Source organism: Apus apus, chromosome 1 (genome assembly GCF_020740795.1).
Source record: "Apus apus isolate bApuApu2 chromosome 1, bApuApu2.pri.cur, whole genome shotgun sequence".
NCBI classification, from domain to species: Eukaryota; Metazoa; Chordata; class Aves; order Apodiformes; family Apodidae; genus Apus; species Apus apus.
Window position 1 is genome coordinate 30,114,672 of NC_067282.1, and position 24,896 is coordinate 30,139,567.

At 44.0% G+C, this 24,896-nt stretch overlaps 1 protein-coding gene across 1 annotated transcript in view; it reads left to right on the plus strand.

The window, feature by feature from the left end:
* SIAH3 (siah E3 ubiquitin protein ligase family member 3) overlaps positions 1–24,612 on the plus strand; it is a 48,857-nt gene extending 24,245 nt beyond the window's left edge. Inside the window, exon 2 of the mRNA XM_051628399.1 lies at positions 23,816–24,612. Coding sequence (XP_051484359.1) covers positions 23,816–24,409 — 594 coding nt within the window. The 3' untranslated portion in view covers positions 24,410–24,612. The remainder of the gene's footprint in view (positions 1–23,815) is intronic.
* The last annotated feature ends 284 nt before the right edge of the window (positions 24,613–24,896 follow it).

Genomic DNA, 24,896 nt, shown 5'->3' on the forward strand with positions numbered 1-24,896 from the left:
CTTAGCAATAAGGAAAACATCCGTGTGTTATCAACACTGTTCTTGTCACAAGACCCCCCACCACTGATTCTCTACTAGTGCAGCAGGGTCTTATTTTACCCAGTGGAGGAAAACAGGCATGCCTAGATTAGATGCAAAAGCAGATCAGGAGGTGAGCCCAGAGGACTATCCTATTTACTTTGACTTAGGAGAGCCTGTATTGACTAGATCACATACAGATGCCTGTGAACCTGTTATGTTAGGTAAGATGAATCACACTTTTTCTTTGAGCTGTTTTTGAAACCTTTCTGTGATCTCAAAACTTTGAAACACAGAGCATGAAACTTTAACCAGATTTCTTTTTTGGAGAGTGTCGAAACTCTAGCTCAGCAGGATGTCACCTTCTACTACCTAAATGGCCCAGATCTTCAAAGGTGTTTTGCTCTGTGACTCTTACTAAAATCTAGAAATTTCTGTCCTTAAAAAGAGTCAACACCACAACATATTACATCCATCATTTTCCACTTGTGTACAAGTACAAATACAACTTTGGCTGCATTTTTATTCCTTTGCCTTTCTGGTAATCCAACCCACCCCCCCACCCCCCCCAACAATCCACAATAAAAGTTTTTTGCTTTCATTAGCTGGAGGAAGGATGAAGATTAAAAGGGAGATCAAGAACAAAGAAACCAGATTTTCCTTTATTGGTCATGCTCGCCTTCTATGCTGGAGAGAGGAAAGTGCAGCCCTCCTTTTCTAGGTCACTTTGTTCAGGCACCTTTTACTATGCACAAAGAGACTCTGTAAGCAGGATGGATGTACACAACTTTGAAGTATAACGTGGTTATTTTTTTGTTGACACTGACAAGAGATGGTTGGGGTTTAATGTGCTACCAGGCTAAGCACTGGTATATTCAGTGTCCCCAGTAACACATCTGAGGAGTCCTTGCTGGCCTGACAGTCAGTCATCAAGTAGGGAAGACTGGTTTCTACTGCACTTGGGACAGGTCCTCAGTCCTGAGTTTCCAGCTCTGTGTGTGACCATCTAGGGATTTATATCCTCCCATACCGGTGTTTTTATTCTTGAATCCTTGAGTTGTTACCTATTCCAGTCTCAGCAATCCTACCTCTGTTTGCCTTTTCCTCTTCCTCATCTCACAAGTCACTGCTCTACAGACTTTCTCCCAGCTCTTCCTCAGTGGTCTGAGCCAAAGCTACATAGCTGGGCTGAACCAGAGCCAGGTACTAGTTCCCTGGATCACAGAGAGCTACATTTCTAGCAAGAGAAGAGGCTGCAAGCATGTCAAGCCATTAGTGATTTATGGATGCCCAGATCCACGTGACATTTTTTGCTCGACACCAAGGTCAGCAGTGTTGGTGCTCAGTATAACTGTTAGGTCCTGGCATCATGTCATATTTGCGTACCACCAGTATTGTGTGCCCCACATCTAGTAAACCCCCCACTAGCATTTTAGACTGAACCCCTAGTCTGCGTGAGCTTGGCTGAATTTTTCTCATCCTCTTCTGCAGCCACAGCCATGACCAGGCTCAGCTCCCACTGGCAGAGAAGACACCTACAGTACTAGCCCCTCCTTTTGAATGCCCTTTCCCAATACCTTCTTTCAAAGTTTCTCCTTATTCTCTGCTGTCTCTATGAGGCCTATTTGGTGCAAGCTCAGGTGTGGTGTCCCAGAGCAGAGTAACTCTTCTGCAGTCAGTAGTCAATACTCGAGGTTTTCAGTGATCTCCCAATATATAAGGGATGAATCCATTCTCATGATGGATGGTGCCTTAACCAATGTAGGGACAAACTGTGAATATTTCCTTTTCCTGTCCAGGAACATGAATTGGTGGGGACTCAGGGTGAGATCTGGCTCCTAAAATACAACTAGATGGTATTTGGTTTCTAACTCCAAAAGACTCACCTGATCTCTTAGACACTGTAAGAGCCCCTGTATATCAAAGCTGGTACTGAAAATGTGCTGATGTGCCTAGTGTGCCTCCCTGCCCCCAAAGGGCTGACATCTTAGGACACTATTTTGCTCAGCTCAGCATCTCCTACTTCCACCTCTCTGGGTACAAAATTAGGCAGTCCCATGCTCCTCAAGGAACTAGATCCTGTATTTAATTTGTGAGCGTACCCACAGACTGGCAGCACTGAGGGCAGGAGAAGACACAACTCCCTGGCAGCAGCTTTCAGTCTGCATTTCATTCTCTACTAACAGAGCAACCTCAAAGTGACAAGTATCTCCCATGGGGTGGGAGCCACATCTCCTAATTCCCACAGGAGTGTCCTAATGGTGGAAGGAGTCAGGGCAACCATCACTCTCTGCTCTTTCTGTTGAAGGGAGGTCATCATGCAGTCAAAACCACAAGTATCTTGGGCCGGAATAAATTACTCCATATCCACATCTCTTGTGGAAACAGTGACCTGAAGCCTGTTTTTTTTTAGCTACTGTCTCCTGTAAAACACCATCCACAAAAACTAGGACTGGATCCTAAATTTGTCTTCCCTCACGTCAGCACGCAAACTATGAAAGCCTCTGCTGTCCCTGTGACTCCCCTGCTCCTAGCAGTGCAGCCTCAGAGCAGAGGTGCAGTGGCTGCAGTGCAGCTGTGCTGGCTTTGTTCAGCAAAGAATTTGGGTTTATAGCTGTTCACCTTTCCTGTACAGTCCCTTTTCAAGGTACCTGTTATGCTCAGTGCTAGAGAAATAATAGCAGCAGAAATAATGAGAGTGGTAGTAGAGCAAAGCAGGCAAGGGAGAAATGCACTGCTCCAGCACCAGCGAGACCTGTTCTGGCCACTCAGCACCTGCTCCTCTCCCTGGAGCCATGGCTCCTCTACCAATGAGGTCTATAAAACCTTGAGGTGCCTCCGCTGAAACATGATGTCACCTGCACACAGCTGAGCATGTTCGACTGAATGTGACCCTTCACCAGGTGTCTGTAGTTGTGCTGATGGGATTTGGATGTATAATGAGAAGCCAAATTTACTTGAGATACCCTTGCTCCAGAGTGCCAGTATCAGGAAACAAATGACATAAAAGGAAAGCACTGTACTCCTATGCCTGTACTATACACTTAAGATTAATTCCCTGTAACTGAAACTGATTGTTCACATAAATCTCACCCTGCTTTTAAGCTAGGACATAACCTCAGCTTAATTGATATTCGTGCTAGAAGACAAGGAAATCAATTTGGCACGTCTAAACAGCCTTTACGTTTTTCACAGGGAAAGACTTTCCCTGTTAAATGAGCTTGTCTTTCTCTAGGTTCAGGTTTGCAAACACACAAGATAAGCCTTTAACTGTTCCATGCGTAGACGTAGCTCTCCTTGGTGGACTTGGAAACAAAAAAAACCTTCTGGATGCATCCTTACCATAGTCTCCTTGGCTTTCAAATGCCCAGGCACATGAAAACTTGCACAGATAGTTCCCATTCTTTTCCTCACTGTCTCACTATTCCAGGATAAGGTGTACTTTTATAATTATTTATCAGTGTGTACAAGATCAGGTCCTGTGGAGGCACCTACTGAAATGTGGGCATGCTACTCTTCCATTCTGTTTTATTGTTCTTTAACCATTGCCCACCCAGTAACATCCTCAGATTCAGGCTAAAATGCACAAATTAAGTGGGAAAACTAATTTTCCCATCAAACCTGCGCTGTGGACATATCAGCATAAACAAAAAAAAGTATAATGTGTGAGAAAGCTCTGTCCCATTTCTGGCTGACTGGAGCTTGGATGAGGTTAGCCATGTGCTATCATGAGCACACCTTCCCTTAAAGCTCTGAAGGAAGCAGGAAGGAGGGCAAAGAGTCTGTGCTAGATTTTGAAATGAGATTGTACATCAGGTTCACTGCACACTCATCTTGTCTTGTAACATGCACTACCTCCATGTCCTACAATTTATGTGCTAAGTATTTCTAATATAGCAACCTCATTGATTTCAAGGGCAGTTTGTAGCACGGTGTGACTCTTTAGCTGACAGGGAGGGTAAAGCCTGAATGCCCTCTTCTAGCCATAGAAGAGCTGTGGTGTGGCTGAGGAGTTGAAATCAGTCCAAAAAAGCTGCTGATACAATGTGCACTTGAAGAAAGAGATGTTTTTACATAGTGCATTATGAAAACAAACACCTACCTGACATGTAACTACATCTTGACACAAGATGCCAAAAGGAAAAGCTTGCTGCTAGAAAGTGCTTATTATTTTCCCTTCCAAATGACTGAGTGCTTAGGAAAGGTGCCAAAAGATGTCCCTGAAGACTGACACTCTCTGTGCAACCATTAACCTTCAAGGACTTGGGAAGCAACACATTAATTTCCCTAATGTGGACTTCTGCCTCTCACCGGCACAAGCTGAGCCACCTCTGGACGTGGGAAATTCGGGTATGACTGTATCCACCAAGCTGCAGCAGGCCAAGGCCAGAGCTCCAACTTGCAATCACCCATGCTGTGTGATGGCTGGCACTCTCCCTGGATTTGCCCTGTGCTAGCAAGCGCTCTCCTTGATGGGCTCAGAGACACTAGAGACTTTTCCCACCAGGTACAACAAAGATGCCACCCTATGTGAGAGACAAGTTGAACAACATGGATGCAAGCTGTGCTACTTGTCTTTAGGGCCAGGGAATGGCTCCTGGTCTGTTTTATTGACCTGTATAAAGGCTGATAAATTAAAGATGGTGTTTGGATGTGAGGACTGGACCTTGTTACTGCACCACTTGTTCCTTGGCATGGGTTCAGGTTGCCCTGTGTCTCTTCAATGAAGGGCTGTCTCTAAGACAGGTTGTGTCACCTGAGTTTGGGACCAGAGATCTGCCCCTAGACCTCCTTTATTTAGCAGTTTAGGCCTTGGACCTGTGCATCACTGTCTTTTAAAGGCTGCAAGCCGTGGGGAAAATAGAAATGCTTGCTTTGTCACCTGGACCCTTTCCCATGAGGGACCAGGTGTTTATCAGCTACAGAGTCAGTGCCAAGTTACATTTTCACCCAGCAAAGAGAGGGCATGGAGGTACTCCGTTTGCTAGCTAAGATCCTGAAAGTGTTCTAGGGTTAGAGTGAGATGTGGACTGTCCTGTTGCATGGCTCAGTTATTCAGGGAAGAACAGAGATTATATTAGGGAAGTCTAAATTCATAAAGGTACTAATTTGAAGGACAGGGAGACAACGAGGTGGTCATGTTTGAGGCGATGTGGGGACAAGCTAGTGCAGGGACAGCCAAATGGATCAGGAAAAAAAAGAATCAAAGGGCTGAGGGAGGCCAGGAAGCTTAGAAGCCAAGGCAGAGAGAGGGTGGGATTTGTCTCAGCTGTGTAGGAGCTGAAAACCAAACATCTGCATCTAAGTTTAGCTTATTCACCCTCAACTCCTTTTATAGGCAGGGAAGAAAAACAGTCAAGTAATGCCAGAATCAGGACAACACCAAGCTGGGAAGGAAGTTTAGCTGTAACTCTGCTGCTCTACAGCTTCAAATACTTTAACTTATTCCTGATATTATTTCATATCCATTTTCTGATTGTTCAGCCTGCATTCCTCTAACTACAGTCATCTGTATAAGGCCAGTAGCAGGGAACTCCAATAAAAGGACATTTGCAAGTCAGTTTAGGCTGATAGTGGTGTCACTGATGCTCATTTTGACATTTGACTGTTAAGAGAGATCTGTAGCTTACTTTGCTCCATATCTCAGTATAAATTTGCTGCTTGAAAATCTTTTTTACCTCAGTTTCTCAACCTGAAACATTCACTTTCCACTCACCTTCTGCCAGTGTCACCCTGATGTCCATCACCTGCATCTGCAACTATGTCTCCCCTTACTGTCTCTTCTACTTCCCCAACCAGGTTGTATGGCTTGAAAAAGCCATCACTGTCACCAGTGCTTGGCACCTTTCTAAGTACAGAAGTAAATCTAATACTGAGCCATAATAAGTTAAAATGAAGCAAGAAGCAATGTGGCAGATCACCACAGTGCTGAGGTTCTTGAGTCACAAGGTTTTTTTCCTTGAACCATTCTCATTTCACAAGATCATCCATGGAATTGCTGTGTGTCCATGGGCAGTACTAACCCTACAGCTATTTAACACAACACTGAGTCTTCTCTATACCCTGTTTATCTGGATGATCTCTGACCAGTTTAAGCCATGGCTGATTCAGATCCTGTATGTCTCTGCTGATTACTTTTCTGACAAACAGCAACAGAGTGAAAGGAAGAGAGCAGCATGGGCCTGCTCCTCCAATTACTTAATGTATCCTCAATAGCGTTGTCCTTGTAATATATCTGTTACCAATCAATACTTGATATAATTTTAGAGAATGGTGCTGGAGCAAGCCCAAAAACTAAAGCAAATCTTTTCGTAAAACAGGCAGCAGGAATAAATGAGGAGAAAGTTCACTTGGGAAGCAAAAATGGAGATGTGACTTAGAGGTCTGACTTTGCAATGCTGACTTCACATCCTCAGGTCCACCAGAGAGTCAAAGCAGCTCTGCAGAAAGAGCATCTGTGATGAATGTGTTTGGACTGCAAGGATGTGTGGGAAATGGCTCTTCTTCCCCACATAAGTCTAAACAAAATTCCTTTTAAGTCAGCAAAGACCTTCTGCTGATTATACCCAGCTAATGGACAAAAGCAGACCTGCTGCTCAAGGACAAACAAAAGCAAAACAACAGCTGTGGTACAAGGCAGGAAGGATGGGCAACAGGATGGAAAGGGGGTGGGAGGCTTCCCACTGTAGCTGGAAACAGGTTCTCCACTGCCTGCCCTGAAGCCAGCTGCTCTCACCAGGGAGGCTGACAAGACCCCAAGCAGAGATAAGGTTAATGATCTGCATCCCAAGGTGGTGAGTACTGGTCTTCTCTGGTTTGCAGTGGTGGAAGAGCTGTGTTCATACAGCTCTCTTCTGTACTGCAGTGTGCTGGCCTAAGTGTCTGTGGGTGGAGGAAAGCAGGGAAGACAGTCCTTCACTGATCATTTAACTTTTGGGCTATGGTCTAAATCTGACGTGGGTCTTGCCATGTAACTTCACACCAGAACCTTGCAGATCCTCCTGGTTGTGCTTCCTTGAGCCCATGAAAGTTGCTCTGCTGTAGAAGAATTACAGCTCTGATTTCTTTTCACTCAGTGCTAAGCCGAAACCCCTGGTGGAGAGGAAAATCATAGCCTAACTCCACAAAATAAGTAAGGGTAAGATACTGTTATGAGTACTTTCTCTGCCTGTGGATGCACTAAATAGAACTCTAAAAGGAACAACGATTCAACTAACGACTAGCTGGTAGGGTAAGTGGCAATAAATTCTTACAGTTTTTTTCCCTTCAATACGTGAGACAATGCCAGGGTGCTGTCCCACGTGATGAGAAATGCCTGGTGTGCCAGCACAGGTTGCAGGGAGGAGCGATGCTGCTGGATCAGAGGATGGTTGGCAGATCTGAGGGCCCGGGGTGCAGCAGGAGCACAGTCTCAGAGCAGGACAGGGACTGTGGTGCTGAGCTACACATGTATGATGTACAGCCCCCTCGGGGACAGGAGGGTCTGAGCAGAAGCCAAACATGTATGTCCTGATCTTGTGACTCTGCAGGACTGCTAGCAACTAGTTTTGCCTTCACACAGCTCCAAGTCAGGTTACCCAAGACATTCTTCTTTATTTCCCCTGAAACTTGGAAGCTATTTGTTTCCCAGGACACTTTATCTAAGGATGCTTTTGAAGAAGACCAGGTTTGTTCCTGGCAGCAGGGACCAATCTGCAGTCAGCATAAGGCTGATTGTCCTGTCCTGTCCACTGACCCCATTTTGATTCCAAACCTCTTTGATGAGTAATTCAGCTGCCAGCAACTATGGAGGGAAAAGGGCCAAGCAAGTACTTGGCTAACTGTTCCATTGTCTGTATGAAGTCCAACATGCAGCAGCTGGATTGCACTTTCAGGTATCAATGGAAGGAAGCCAGTGCAAGCTGGAAGTTCTGCTGGTCTCCATTATCCAGGCCCATGGCTCAAGGTCCTCTCATCGCTGAGCTTTTCCTGCTTGTAATTCTAGAGAGAGGCTCTGGTAAAGACAGTGTTCATCTCATTATCAATTCAGTTTCTGTGACAGCCCTGCTAGGGCTCTTAATTTCTTGTGTTAAAACAACAAATGAGATGACCCAACTGCAATTTCTAATAGGTATCATGGGTCAGTAATCATTCATCTGTTATAGTGCCTCTCACCCCAAGGACAGAGATGAAAATTTGTTCTTCTAATGGCAAGAGCTGTAAATTAGTTTTATTTCACTATTAAATCTAGAGGCCTGAAAATTAGGCTGACTAGCCCTTATCTGGAAGGAAAATGTGTCAGCTCCAGGGATTTTCTGCATTAGCCAAATAGGCAGCTCATAATCACCCATTAAAGAGTCGCAGTGGCTGTCTCCTGACACCCTTTGCTTCTCCAAGTCATGACTCTCCAGCTGCACTGAACACAAAGAATCACAGAATCACAGAATGTTAGGGGTTGGAAGGGACCTCGAAAGATCATCCAGTCCAACCCCCCTGCCAGAGCAGGATCTCCCAGACCACATCACACAGGAAAACATCCAGGCGGGTTTTGAATGTGTCCAGAGAAGGAGACTCCACAACCTCTCTGGGCAGCCTGTTCCAGGGCTCTGTCACTCTCACAGTAAAGAAGTTTTTTCTGATGTTTACCTGGAACCTCCTATGTTCCAGTTTGCACCTGTTGCCCCTTGTCCTATCACTGGACATCACTGAAAAAAGCCTGGCTCTGTCCTCCTGACACTCACCCTTAACATATTTGTAAACATTGATGAGGTCACCCCTCAGTCTCCTCCAAGCTAAAGAGGCCCAGCTCCCTCAACCTTTCCTCATAAGGGAGATGTTCCACTCCCTTAATCATCTTTGTGGCTCTGTGCTGGACTCTCTCAAGCAGTTCCCTGTCCTTCTTGAACTGAGAGGCCCAGAACTGGACACAATATTCCAGATGCGGCCTCACCAAGGCAGAATAGAGGGGGAGGAGAACATGGTGAAACTTTTCAACTCTGATGGCCAGGGCTCCCAGTTCCACTTCTAGCCACAGAAGAGAAGGGAATATCTCCTTCCTGTAGGTGTTGCATGATAATTTCATCTTTCTCGGAAGATGGCTGTGTTCAAAATAAGGATGATGAATTACTCTGTGGAGGTACATCTCACCTTTGTTATTAATGGAGCTGCAGGTGAGTAGCTCAGATGTGAACATTTCTATCTTTTAGACATATACTTTAAGGGGAGACAAATCCCACCCAAAATGTATGCGGTTGTTTGTCACAAGGGTTTCTTTTGCTAAGTAATGCCATCCTTACCCTTGAAGGCCTTGCAAGCCCCATGTGTCTAAAATATATTATTCTGAGTTAACATGGACTTGCTGTGGGGTTTGAAATTACAGGATGAGCCATCCCTGCGTGCTTATAGTTTAGAAAGGAGGGAAATAGAGGGTTTTGAAGACAGATGGAAGTTATGCTGATAGGGGCATGAAGGTACCTAACAGCCTTCACCAAGCAAGCAGCTGCTGGTGAACCTTCAGAAACATTTGTCTGGCTCCACCTGGCAGTGTGGACATGTCTCTTGCAGTAACTGTACACACGATTCATGCCTTTGGCCTGACAGGCTGCACAAAACACCACACAGCCCTTCCAACTTGTGAAGCCTGGTCCCAGAGCTCTTCTGTACAATACCAGAAGTGGCTGCACCACCCATGCCAGCTGACTCAGGTTGTCACAGGGGAGAGCGGTTCCTTGCAGCAAAGCCATGCTGTCCACCTCAGGTGACATCCCAACAGGGAGCAGGGACTGCAGCTGGGAGCTGAGCAGCCTGAGCCCTGGGTGGTGCATCCATGCCCTCTCTGCACCCCTGCACCCTTGCCCTCACTGCAGCATGAGAGACGGGGAGCAGATCTTCCCTTGTGTCTCATCCCTGAGCCACCATGCTTCCTCCCTCCAGCCCTGGCAGGCCTTTGGGAAGAAGGAGAGAGGTTTGTCCTGGGAAAGAAAGGCTCAAATACCTTTCATGTGATGAAATGAGTGGTTTGTCCTCTTGTTCAATAACATGTCACACAGAAAGCTCTAAAAAGCTCTCTGTAGAAAGCTGAAAATACAAAAAACCCAAACCAAAACAAAAAATACAAAAAGAAAACAAAAACAACAACAAAAACCCACAAAAAACCCCAAACAAACAAACCTTCTCCCCAGTCTCAAATCCTCAAAACCTGTAAGTGTATCAGAATAGTTGTACAATTTTTCAATTTCATGATGTACAAGGTGTAGTACAGCCAAACAAGTTTATAAGAACATGTATGAAGCTGCCTGCATGGAGAGGACCTGGCTGAAGTTAAAGTGTAAAACCTTCCCACAAAACAAGTGAGGGTGTGAGGGTGAGAACATTAAAGTGCAAAAATGGTTTTGAATAAGAAATGTGGCGCTTCTGTCCCCTTCCTCCAATGCTATGCTTGTATTGAAATAGGAAATTCTAGGCTGGAGAGCCAGAGGGACCAGAACCAGCAGAAGGAGCCTTGTGGTGTTGTGGCCAGAGCAGCACAGCCTACACCAACGGATTTCCAGCAAGAGGCTTCCCAACTTTAAAAATAACTAGACTCCAGGAGCTGAAGCTCCACTGGGTGATGGGTGTCTCACCTCTGGATTGTTCATGGTTTCCCCATGAAAAGCATTGACATCCCCTAGTGACACCCAACCAGTCAGCCTCACTTCAGTTTGTGGTTCATGGAGCAGATCCTCCTGGAAGATGTCAAAACATATGGAAAACACAGATGGGATTAGACACAGCCACCAAGGACAAATCATGCCTCATTAACCTAGTAGCCTCCTACACTGAAGTAACTGCATCAGTGTAGAAGGGAAGAGCTATGGATGCCATCTATCTGGACTTCTGTAAGGCCTTTGATGTGGTTCCCCACAACATTATTACCTGGAAAGAGATGGGCTTGATGACTGTGAGATGGATAAGGCATGGACTGGAGAGTAGCACCCAAAGAGTTAGTCAATGGCTCAATATCCGAGTGGAAAGTGTCCCTCTGTGGTCCATATTTGGGCCAATACGATTTAATATCTACATCAGTGACACAGACAGTGGGATTGAGTGCATGCTCCACAGGTTTGTGGATGACAGTAAAGAGAGCAGTGCAGTTGATTCACTTGAGGGAAGGGATGCCATCCAGAGGGACCTTGGCAAGTTTAAGGTGCTGACCAACATAAACCTCATTAAGTTCAACAAGGCCAAGTGCAAGGTCAAGCACATAGGGCAGTGCAACCCCCTGTATCAATAAAAGGCTAATGGATTAATGGATTTGGAGTAGCCCTGTGGAGAAGAATGTGGGGGTACTGGTGGAAAAAAATCAGTCATTACTCAGTAATATGTGCTTGCAACCCAGAAAGCCAACCATATGCTGGCTGCATCTGAAGAAGCGTGGCCAGTGAGTCCAGGGAGGTGATTGTCCCCCTCTACTCTGTTCTAGTGAGAGCCCACCTGGAGTGCTGCTCCGGAGCCTTCAGCACAAGAAAGACATGGAGCTGTTGGAGTGAGTCCAGAGGAGGACCATGAAGGTGATCAGAGGACTGGAGGACCTCTCCTATTAAGACAGGCTGAGAGAGTTAGGGTTGTTCAGCTTGGAGAATGCACTGGACACACCTTACTGTGGCCTTTCACTATATAAAAGGGGCTTATAAGAAAAACAGAGACTTCTTCCCAGTGCCTGTAGTAACTGGATGAAGGGTAATGGTGTTAAAATAGAAGAGGATAAATTAGATTCAGCATAAGGTATAAATTTTTCATTGTGAGGGTAGTGAGACACTGGCACAGGTTGCCCAGGAATGCTGCGGATGCTCCATCCCTGGAAGGGTTTGAGGCCAGGTTGGATGGGGCTTTGAGCAGCCTGGTCTAGTGGAAGGTGTCCCTGCCCATGGTAGGGGTGTTGGAACTAGATGATCTTTGAAGGTCCCTTCCAACCCAAACCATTCTGTGATTCTCTGATTCTGTGATTCTATAATCCCTCTTGCTGGCAGCACAGGTCAGAATGGAGATGCTGGCAGGCTAAGGGATTCCAGGGTGTGCTCTCCCAGAAAGGGCAATGCTGCACGAGGGGCAGCATGGAGACTGACTTGACCTCTCCAGGCTAGGGGAAAAAATTTTGTCTCAGATCTGAGGCATTTTGATGAGGTAGGCTTTGGAAAAAATGTGGGTTTGCTTTATTCCTGCAGGCAGAGCTCAGCAGACCTGGAGGCTGTAAATACAGTCCCTTTCCATAAACATTAATGTTAACTTAGAAGGATGTTGGGTTTTGTTTTGGTTTTGTGTAGTTCTTTTCTTCTGCAACAAAACCCTTTCACTCTATTAATAGAGATAATTTTTTTTCTGTAGGTGGAACATTGTCTTTTCTGGCTAAGCTGAACCTCCCTTTCTGTTCTTTCTTTCCATCTGCATCCTCCCCATGTGAAGAAAATTTCTAGAAGAACTATTATTTGAGAATCTGAGGGGGAGGAAGAAGAAGGAACAGGCTATGACTTGCACAAAATTAAAATAAGTTTTTGTGACACAAGCCAAATATTCCCACAGAAATGTCCTTTTTCTTACTGCAAAGAATACATCAACGAAGCACCAGCATACACTGCACAAACCAAGAAAAATACCCCCAGACTTGCAGTTTGTTTTTCAGGCCCAAAGCTAATGTCTCACTTTGGTTTTCTGGATTGTTTTGCATTTCTTCCCCTTTCTTAAGACTGACAGCACCAATCAAGCCATGTTTTCACTTGACAGTGGAGTAATGGTGAAGTTTGTGATGTCTTGTAATGGGGAGGTATTTTTTCATTCAATCCTGCACTCACGTTGCAGGTACCCAGAGCAAGGGCAAGCTGAAAGCTCAGGGCTGTGTTACTAGTGGAGAAGGGGCAGGGATGTGTAAGGGAAAGGAGAGTAAATCTGAGTTAAAATTGATTCTCCCTTCTTCTCTTCCTAATGCTTCTGAAACTGAGTGTGACCTCCACCATACCAGGCTGGTTGTGAGCAGGTTTGAGATTCTTGTCACTCCCTGGTACCAGCAGTGCTTCTGCAGGAGGGAGACAGGTGTGGTTTTAAATCACTCATGCATTCCCCCAGACACAGCTCTTGGGGAAAAACTTAACCAAAAAAAGAGAAGCGTCTTACAGCTCATATGTTGCATGACTCCTACAGAAACCACAGAATAATGGAATGGCTTGGGAAGGGACCTTCAGGCCACCTTCAAGTTCTGGAAGGCCACAGTAAGGTCTCCCCAGAGCGTGCTTTTCTCCAGGCTGAACAACCCCAGTTCTCTCAACCGGTCTTCCTAGGAGAGGTGCTCCAGCCCTCTGATAGTCTTCATGGCTCTCCTCTGGACCCTCTCCAACACCCTCTGTCTGTTTTGTGCAGGGCACCCCAGAGCTGGATGCAGGTGGGTTCTCACGAGAGCAGGGTAGAGTGGCAGAATCACCTGCTGGCCACACTTATTTTGATGCAGCCCAGGATACAGTCAGCTTTCTGGGCTGAGAGCTCATCAGGAACACACCCCATTTCCACCAGGAGAGGTTGCAGGCTTGCTCAACAACCACCACCTCATCTCTTCTCTCCCTCCAGCAGACCTGTAATATTTCTGCTGTCTTTTGGCACTCCTGGTGTGTGTTCCTGAAAGAGCAGTTAGTGAATATAAATGTCATATAATTGTGATAGCTGGAGGTTGCCTGATGGAAGGGAAGCATTTTGATTGATTCAGGGTGGATTTGGTCTAATTAGCTCAGATGACTCCAGTAAATCTGCTCCTCTTGGGGACATGCTGTTACTGTACTAACTTGTAAATGAATATTGGATGATGAGTTTTAAAGCCAGTCTGAACTGGTAAGTTTATGAGTACAGCGGGCAATGATTTATTCTTTCTTATTTCTTTTTCTTTTTCTTTTTCTTTTTCTTTTTCTTTTTCTTTTTCTTTTTCTTTTTCTTTTTCTTTTTCTTTTTCTTTTTCTTTTTCTTTTTCTTTTTCTTTTTCTTTTTCTTTTTCTTTTTCTTTTTCTTTTTCTTTTTCTTTTTCTTTTTCTTTTTCTTTTTTTTTAATGCTTTGCCATATTAATTTATTTTTCAATGTGATTTTAAACCACAAAATCAACAGGTCAGATATAGGGCTCTGTGAACTTTGCCTCCCCTATCAGAGAGAGCAGATGCAACTTGGAACTACTTTATCACTTTGCTTTTAATTAAGGCCTATAATTGTTTTTGCAATTTGTTAACCGTTTTGTCCGAAACACAAAGTTGATGAAGGATGAAACGAATCTTCAGATAATTTTACATTTTTTATTATCTCTTTTTACATATGCAGGCCACTCACTACATCACCCAGAGCCACAACTAGCATTACCTCATGAGAAATCTGGTGATAAAGAGTGGCTACAACCTGCCTTTCTGGAGCAAGAGCTGGTAGTATGTGCCTTGGCTTCTGACACTTGCCCTGTGTGTCTAAAGAGGGTGGCATTTAGAGGCATCACCCTGGCTTAAAACAAGATATAAAAGCTTCTTCTAGTCCAAAGAGAACAGGGTAAATGTCTCCATGCCCCATTGCAACAGGAGTTGCAACACAACAAATACTCTGCACTATGGTTCCTTGTCACTGCATTGTGCCCAGTCCTAAAATGCAGCAAAGAGAATTCTAGTTGCAAATCAGGACCCAAGGGCACGTCCCACTCTCTAGCCCAGTGTCTCCAAATCCATAATGGCTCCAGGCCTTCTGTGAGGCTGGGCAGTCTGCCAGGAGGTGTTTGAGGGTCTTCCAGAATTGAATCAGAAATATAAATGGATTAACTCTAAATTACCAGGAGAGGAGGAAGACCGTGTTTCTGACCTGCAGCTGCTCACCCTTTCCACCTCTATTGTTGGCTGTAACTGTAGCTCAGGATCTGGATTCATCTGCACTTCAGGGAAGCTCCTCATGACAGAAGCAGAGTCTGTCACCGCTCTCTCCAAGGTCACAGTGGTCACATCAGCTCATGCTCCACCAAAACAGCCTCAGTTCAGCTCCTCTCTTCAACCCTTCTGCAAAGGGCTTAAATATTACTGGCAAGCCCTCAAGGGCTTATCCTTGAGGAACAGGAGCAGTTTATTGTCTTCTTCTACTGTTCCCCTTCATTTTAAAAGCCCTTCAAAATTTCTGGGAAGCCACTGTTTCTATCAGGGGGTCCCAAAACAAAGTAACAGAAAGGAGAAAGGCAAGGTGGGTGAGGGTAGTGAGTATGGTTGCAGGATAAACTGCACTGGCCAAGGATGCTCTGGGCACTGTGAACACAGAATCATAGAATTCCTAAATGGTTTGAGTTGGAATGGACCTTTAAGGATCATCTAGTTGCAACCTCCTTGACACAGGCAGGGACACCTCCCACTAGACCAGGTTGCTCAAAGCCCCATCCAACCTGGCCTTGAACACTTCTGGGGATGGGGCATCCATGACTTCCCTGGGCAACCTGTTCAAGTGTATCACCACCCTCACACTAAAGAATTTCTTCCTAATGTATAGTCTTATTTGTACCCACAGTTATGGTCTCATACTGTATTTACTCAAAGTCAGGATGCCTTTTTTCTGTTATTATAGATCTTAAATCTAAGATTCATCCTTGGTTAAGCCCTTGGAGTAGGGACGATTACTCCAGAGTAGGTGATATGTATCAACTTGCAACCTGTCAGAACTCCACAGGTCCAGATGCTTCCATTTCATCCATTTAATCTCCATGCTTTTCATTTATTTTGGTTAGAAAATAACTGTGCCAGTTGTTCCATGACAATTGCCCATGTGCATGGTTTTGCTTTTATCTAGTCAATGTATTTATTCCTCAAAGAAAGCACAGAAAGTGATCTCAGATAAGATCCAGCAAACACAACAGCTAAACACAGCGGTAGTGTTGGGTCAGATGCTGGACTGGATAGTCTCAGAGGTCTTTTCCAGCCTCAATAATTCCATGATTCTGTGATTCTGTGAACTGGGATCATTTGTCCGGGTGTCCATGACCCAACTGCAGCTTTGGCTGAGGGTCAGTGAGGTGGTGCATCTCTCTTTAGCCTGCAACACATGAACTTTCAGTGTCACCTCACCTGGACTGGGAATGATCCATCAAACTTGGTATTAAAGCAGAACTGCAGAGCATGACCTTGCTTCACCATGCTGGTGTCTGTATCTCGGAGTCTCTCAGAAAGCATCTACAAGACTGAAATGCTTTAGTAGGGATCCTGGTTATACAGCCTTATAGTTACATTGTTCTTAACGTAATGAAGAATGTCAAGTTTCTTGATATTTTTTGCTTGCACTTCCAAGACTGCATGACAGTTTATGCTGAAAGCCTTGATTTTTGAAAAGCATGCAAGGGATTTTGATTTGAGAATAATGTCTTTCTTTCCATCTGGCCTACATTTAAAATGCTGTAAGGTATATTTTCTATATAACTAAGACCAAAAAAAAAAAAATTCTTTTTTTTTTTTCCAAAATACCTCTAAAAATTTGTACCCTTATCTAAAATTCAGGGTCCTCTGATGCAGAGAATTGTGGTGCTATAGTGAGGACATGTATTAAAGCATCACTTTCTCTGCATGCTCAGAGGTGTGTAATTAGCATGAGGACAGCCATTAACACCTCCCCTGTGCTGTGTCATCAAGTCACGCCTGATTATGTTGCAAAGTGAGATTAGCAAAATGAATTTGAAGTTGTCCTCTTGCTGCCATTTGATAGTCAGGAAAACAAATCCTTCCACAGCCAAAGCTGCAACTAATATTCAGTGCTTAAGAAATTCAAGTGATGCATTCATAATCAATAGGATTTTGTGTAATTAAAATTTTTAATAATTCCCCAACATGATCCCTGGCTTGGACTTCTTATTTTCAGATACGAAGTACAGCTTTTGACAAAATAGGATGAGGGTTTGAGGTGGGTTTTTTCCTTCCTTCTCTTTTCTTTCATCTGAGAGCTTTACAAAATCTCATTAGCATACTAAAAAATAGCAGAAGAGAAATTAAATGAAGACCAGGATTAAAAGAATCACTAGTTTCTTTATGTCACCTCTATAGTTCTTTTGAGCATCTGTCCCTGTGTGGTGGGTGTAAGTAAAGTGGAGGTGGGTGTTAGTGGGTGGCAAAGCTTTTATGAGACAGAAAGAAGCTGAGAACTAGAAAATTCTTGGAGGCAGTTTCCATGCAGATAAGAAAAAGCAATCAGACCCCGAGAAGCCAGGGAAGAGGGGGAAAACAGTAAGAAAACTGAATAAATGGCACATTTCACTGCAAAAGAAAATTCCTAATTGTTTCAACAAAAACCCTAATGGTCGCCATGGAGCTCTCACCCAAAGCATCCCAAAGCTGCAAGCCTGGGTCCCTCCTGGCCTGCAGAAATCTTTAGGTCAAAGTCAAAAATCCACCAAGTTCTCATAGGAGGCAATTTTACTAAGAAAAATCAGGGGTTCTGTGATATCAGCTGAGCAACAAAATATGACAAAACACTTGGATCTTTAGTTTCTCCATGCCTAAATTCCTTGATCATAAACTGGGAAATAATACTGCCATTGTACTCTAGTCATTATAGGTGTCAGCTGACAGATGCCTGTGATCCACAGAGACAACCGTGGCAATGAGTCTCAGGGAAGAAAAAATACATAACAAAATAACTCTTCTAAGAGGCAGGTTTTTTTTTTAAATGCAGTCTCAAATCTGGGACTGTTTTCACAAGGACAGCAAAAATAAGCTCGTCATCGAAATGCATGGGCTTCCATCTTTTTAGGTCACACTATTTTTTAAATAAAAAAGATACCAGAATGGTTTACCCTGGAAAAAACAATGTTTTTTTCCACAGGCTGAGAAAGTTGGGGTTGTTCAGCCTGGAGAAGAGAAGGCTCTGGGGAGACCTTACAGCAGCCTTCCAGTACCTGAAGGGGCTACAGGAAAGCTGGGGAGCGACTTTTACATGGGCATGGAGTGACAGGACAAGGGGGAATGGTTTAAAACTGAAAGAGGGCAGATTTAGGTTAGATAGTAGGAAGAAATTCTTTAATGGGAGGATGGTGAGACACTGGAACAGGTTGCCCAGGGAAGTTGTGGGAGCCCCACCCCCACAAGTGTTTGAAGCCAGGTTGGATGGGGCTGATCTAGTGGGAGGTGTCCCTGCCCATGGCAGAGGTGTTGAAACTAGATCATCTTTAAAGGTCCTCTCCAAACGAAACCGTTCTGTGGTTGTGTGAGTCTACTATTTCATTATCTTCAGAAACATCTGAAACAGATCAGTATATGTTATGAATCTATATATAAATACGTGTATGTGTGTTTAGACGTGTGTATATAATTTAATATATATTTTAAAGTCAACGTGAATTGGGTGTTATCCCAAGCAATATAAGTTTTACCAAGCTGTGCACATTAGGAAGCTGGATCCCAGGAGTGGGGTGAGCTGTGGCAGGAGACAGTGTTAGTGCAGGTGTTGGGTCTGTGACAGGGCATGTGAGCACAGCCCCTTTCAACCCCCTGCTCCCACCCAAGGTCACAGCTGCTGTGAACATTCCTGGCCCCTGCCAAGTTTGCCATAACCTAGCCAAGGGTGGGTGACGAGGAAGAGTCTGGATCCAAGGAAAGAGCAGATAGTTCTCTCTCAGGAGGAGGATTAAGCTGAGGTGTCTCAGGGTGTGCTAAAGTTGGACTGGGATAGAAAAGGACAACTCTCTGCTAGTTGAGGCTGGCTGGTATGTCTGATGGCTTTATTTCCATCTCTGCTGTTTCCTCTGTGACCTGCTCAGAAGCTCTGTTATGATGGCCATCAGACTAGATTGCACCATGGACTGCCCCAAGCAAATAGCCCAGTCCATGGGTTAACTGAGTGTTTGCAAAGTTGTGTGTGATCACTGGATAAAACTGCATAGATGTAAAGTGTCTGGGAAAGGGTGATTATTCTGCACTGATCACAGACATGTAAAAGGCTCTTTTTTTTTCTTTTTTTTTTTCTTTTTTTTTTCCCCCACATTATGTGCATTACTATGAAGAGAAGCATGAATGAAGCATCATTCATGGGTCCCAGTATAACGCTGGGGAACACTGGAAAGTGTAGAAAGGTGACATTTAACCTTCACTCTGAAGAACTGCATAGTGTTCATTTTTTTACAATGCAGTGGTGTCACCTACCCTCCTTTTACTCCAGATCCTCAAGGTTTGGGTCTCCTCCCATGGGGTGGGTTTGCAGCAAGCAAATTTCCCATGTGCAAGTCAGGACTTCAGTTGCAAGGCACTTGGCTGCTCTGGGCAGCAGCCACCTTTCCTCTACTGTTTGAAGCTGTGTCAAGGCAGCAGAAGAGCAGGGCTTGTGGGATCAAGGGGTACCTGGTTTATGCACCCCACAGGGCCAGAAGCTCAGCCAGCAGGGGTGGCATGTGTGTTGCTGCCTCTGTTTCCACTATTTTTACCATAGTTGACATGAAGTCTTTGCTGTTTAAAATGCAAAAAGTCCCCCAGAGCATGAGGAGCAACACCAAAGCCCTCTCTCCTAGTAGGTGCCTCAGCTTTGCAGGTGCAGACTCAGAGATATGCTTGTGTCTTGGAGATCTTGGAGATTTCTACCTCTTGGATTTATCCATCAGTCTTCTATCAAGTTGCTGGTGACTGGAGGTATAAAGGTGGTAGGGACCCACAGATTTACACCCTTGTGTGAACAGGCACACATCTCTCTCTGTCTCCACGGACTGCGCTGCCTGCAGCACAGCAGAAGCAGCCCATAGTGTACAACTCCCTCCTGCCCAAAATAAGGCTGCCCTTCTGCTCCTTGTCTAGAAACCAGTAAAAACTTTGTGGGTCTGCCCTGAGGGCTTGGTCCTGGCTCCATGTAGAGAGTGGTGTCAAGGGGGATTTTCCTTCAGCATTTGTTGGGATGAAATGAATTGCTCTCTGAGGCTTTGTACAGGTTGTAGAAGGAGCTGATGTTCTTTAGAGTTTGCCACCTACTCCTCAGATGAGTCACACCTCGAGCGGTTTGTTGCATTTTTAGCAGAAATTCTGCAGAAAGGCTGGGGCAGGACCCAGAAACCCTGTGTCCCAAGTTGAAATATAACCTCTTTCTTTTTTTTTTCCCTGTAAGAAACACACCATGTGTTTATAAACCACTCTTTGCCAAATGAATTCTTCATAAAGAGAATTATGCTGTAATAAGCCGCATCATTAAAAAGAAATGTTTCTGTGATCAGCAGAGCCTGGTTTCCTGCGGTTTGGTGTCTCGAGGTGGGATTATCTTGTGTCTAATGAGGAGCATTCTGGCTGAAGCCTTTTCTCCTGTTCATAAAGACACTGTCTCATGTGGGTTCTCTTGTGTCTATAATACATTTGGGATCAAACTGCCATTGTTTAGGTTGTCTCCTATCTGACAATGTAATACTGCCCAAGCAGCAAACTGTTCCTCCCTGGAGATACAAAGGGGTCATACTTTTCTACCCTGCTCAGCTGAAAATTAAAGTCTTTGAAACATCTATCACACAGTTAAATATGACTGAAACTGGTCAACAGGCTAAAAGATAATTGAGAATAATACTGGACTGACACAACAATATAATAAACCTAATTTTGTTAGGTAATCGGTTAATAAATGATGGAAAGTAAATGCTGGAGCAGATTAAACATGGGAAAATGTTCATAAATATTTATTCAAGTATTTAAATGCACTCAAGGTGACAATTTTATTCCTGTTCTGCATTTCAATTTCAGAGGTTTGATTCACAGCCATATGGAAGACCAACAAGGGCACCAGCAGCATAATAGTTACGCTCATACCTCAAAACTAAAAGTAAAAGAGTAGTTTTCTGAGTGACTTTTTTTCACAGAGATGGCACTTTTTAAATGTTTCTTTCAGAAATATTACAAAATTTAGAATTTAGAAAGAGGAATGCTGAATAATTCAGGAATCATATTTTGGAAGATGATTCTCATTGAGTCAGAGAATACAAACTGATCATATGGTTTGTGCTCAATTTGCCGAATTTTCAATAAAACTGAAGTGAACAAAGTCAGAGCAAAAATCCTTTGCTGAAGTGATTCACGGAAATGTTTCAAAAATGTAAGATGTGAAAGGGAATCTTCAATTATTTGCACACAAACACAAAAAAATCACAAATTATGGAAAGAAGAAATTAATTCAATACATTGAATTAATTGTTCATTTTAATTTATTTTTTCCAGCTCCTGAGTCATAGAAATGTGCTTATCATCAAGTGATTTTTGGAGATACTTGTATTTTTTTACCATGGATACAGTTTAGATGGATGAGCTACCATTGCTCTCCATGCTTATCAAATTAGGAGAATGCATTTCTAAATTCAATTACATCCTCAGTGGAAATGGTTTCTCTGACTCTAGTAATCTTTGGAGACGAATTATACACAGTCTATAAAGCTTCACATTTCAAAACTTAATTTTGAATATTATTCAAGAGGTTAATTTAAGATTCATCTTCCTAAAGAGGAGTTAAATAAAACTGATAGAAGGTTGAAACTTGTTGAGTGTTTGAGAGGTTTATCAGCATGTGAGTATGAGTTCATTAGTTTTAATTAGTATAATCACTAATGTTGCATTAACAGTTTGGTGAGAGAAAGTAATTGCTCACACCCACTGTATTAGACTGGGAGATTAGAATTCATTTTATGAGGCAATTAGCATTTCAGGGATTTTTTAAAAGGCTTTTACAATCTGCCATTGCAGTAGCCTCCTTCACCAAAAAGAGTTTAAATTAACCATCACTTTCATCTTAATGGGATGCAAAAATTAATGTAGAATTAAGTGTGAACCAGCAATCCCACCGTGATAAGCAGGCAGCTAAAGCCACAAACCTCGATTAGTTTACAATGACCTGTTTTATTTCCCAGACAATGATAGTAATTTATCTGTCCTCAATTCATTACCTTCTGGAAAAGTTTATATTCTTGGGTTTTATACAGCAAAACAGAATAGGAGGAAGGGAAAAGTGGAGCAGTACTATTAAAGTAATAATGCTACAAAGAAAAAGCTGCAAGGTTCAAAAACAGGGCTTAAATAGTCAATTATTCCTTATACCAAATGTCAGAGGGAGAAGAAACAGTTCCCTTTGACACCCAGTGCCTTGGGAAGAACCACGAATTTCACAGCAGCTATAATCACAGCCCTGCTCTGCCCATCATGCCTCTCACCAGCTACTGACAACATGGAGGTCCAGGACTTGGTCATTCTGGTTGGGAAGGAAGCCCTGGTTACCTGAGAGCTGGGATAGTCGACCCAAGAGATTGCTTCCCAAAACATCCTGGAAAGCGAAAGTGCAAGTTCTGGTGAGAAAAACTGCTTGCAGTAGGAACGCTTACCCTCATGTCATGGCTGGGATGAAAAACGTTGTGGTAGCCATGGAGAAATAAGACAACCATTTACAACATATCTGGCACCTATTATATAAGATTATGCTTGTCCTTCATTAAAACAAATCTCTGCTCAAAAATATCTGAATAAAGCCCAAATCTGCTATGATTTGATTTTGGCATGGAGGAGAACAGCTGTTAGATGTTAGAACTGTCCTGTTGTTCTTGTAATTTTGGGTACATGTGTTAAAATGAGCAGACATAGGGCAGCACCCAAGGAATTATATGAATCTTCCTGAACATGTGTTAAAGCAAAAGTACAATATATGTACTCTTAATTCTAATAGTTCTTATAAGCATCTCCAAAGGAGTTCAGAGGGAGACAATGTATTCTTACATTTAAGTATCTAAAATTTAGGAACAACTAGACAGATTGGATCTCAGCTTTGGTCACTCTGGCAGCAGCCTGTGTCACCTTTAGGAGGTGAATTACTCCCGTTAAGATCTGAATTCATCACTGGAAAGGGCTGCCTCCCTCTATTGACTGCAGAGGCAGCCCGAGATAACCAGGTTTCTGTCTCGGGTAGCTGAAGTAAATGCTTAAAATTGGGCAGGATGAATCATGACCCGTGTGCCTGTGCCTTAGGGTTTGTCTATGCACAGAGTTATTGCAGAGAGCCATTACTCTTCCTGAGTAGCATTACATGAAGATACACTTTTGGTTGGATAAGACTTATTCATTTCTCTCCAGCAACATCCTCTTGACAGAGGCAGAGTGGTTTGATTCGTAGTCCTCACGTGGAATTATTCTGCAAGAGCTGCTGCCTTTTCAGCTACCTGCCCTACCTTAATCCAAATTTACTTTAGTATAGAAATGCCTTTAATTTGCCATCCATCCAGCTTTGAGAGCCATTTAAGATTTATAGATGCAAGTACATCAATTAAGCACAAGTAGATTGGGGGGGGGGGAAAAGAATGAAGGCATCGTATACAATAAAACCTGACTTTTATTTCACAAATTATGGGTGTTATAAAGCATATTGTTTCAGGATAAATGTCTGTATTTGCCAGTATGTTTCATTAAAGAATAATATAGCCATACATATTTCATTTCCTGGTTCTGAGCTGCAAGAACCTTAACTATATAAAATGCCCCATGCTGTCCTTGCTTTGTTGGGCTTTTTTTTTTTTTTTTTAATTGGATTTTTTCCCCCAAACTAATGAAATCACCCTTTAAACACATTTATCACTTTCATTTGAAGTGACTTGCCGTGGCTCAAATGGTTTCTTTTCTTCTGGAGAACAAGGCAACTGCCAGCACCTTTTGTTCTGCAGATCCTGGCCTGGATTGCCCCTGATCTCAGCCTGGTTCCTGGTGTTCTCACAGGTGCTGTGGGATATTGGGTGGCTGGTGTCTGCAGGGTCTGCCCCTTGCGTATCTGCCCTGGTTCCTGGTTCACCTGCTAACACATGGAATTTCTCTCTTCTCGTAGTATGCACCCACGCGCTGTGCAGCTGCGCAGACGTCCGTGGAGCCAGGCGTCCTTCCTCCCTGCCATCACCACGAAGCAGTGCACGACCCCCAGCTGGTTCCCTGCACGTGCCCGCTCTTCTCTTGCCCATGGGAAGGGCACCTGGAGGTGGTGGTGCCCCACCTGAGGCAGACGCACCGCATCAACATCCTTCAGGGGGCAGAGATTGTCTTCCTGGCCACAGACATGCACCTGCCCGCACCAACGGACTGGATCATCATGCACTCTTGCCTTGGCCACCAGTTTTTGCTGGTCCTCAGGAAGCAGGAGAAGTATGAAGGCCACCCCCAGTTCTTCGCCACCATGATGCTGATCGGCACCCCCACCCAAGCCGACAACTTCACCTACCGCCTGGAGCTCAACAGGAACCAGAGGCGCCTGAAGTGGGAGGCCACCCCCAGGTCTGTGCTGGAGTGTGTTGACTCTGTCATTTCGGACGGGGACTGCCTTGTGCTGAACACTTCCCTGGCTCAGCTCTTTTCCGACAACGGAAGCCTCGCAATAGGAATTGCAATAACCACCAGCAAAGTTCACAACGCTGAAGCCGAGATGTGAGGGGGAAGAAGAAGAGAAGCAGGAACATTGGTGCTCTGGCTGCCTTGTGAGAGCCAGAACTTGTGGACTTTTTTTTTTTGGGGGGGGTCTCAGGTATTTTATGGTATTTAGTACTTGTCCACAGTGGGCATTATGTAAACATCCTGGGGTTACGGTCTCTGTGTAATGTATTTACTGTTTTGTTAATACAATTTTATGAGAAATTTTAAAGAGGCGAATCAATTTATTGTCACCCTCCAGCAACACCTGGAACAACACTTTCTCCTTGAAAGGACACCCCGGGTGACTCATAGAAACCTTTGGTCTGAGAATGATATGCAAATGTGTTTCCTTCACTGTCTGCCTAATTGCCTGGTATTAAGGAGGCCCCTGTGCCTGGTAAAAAGGTAAAGTATTCCACTAAGGGACAAGTGCATCCAGGTTTCCATTCCAACAATTGTGATTTAAATCTTACTCAGTGATCACAACCAACCCAGGGAGCTTGAAG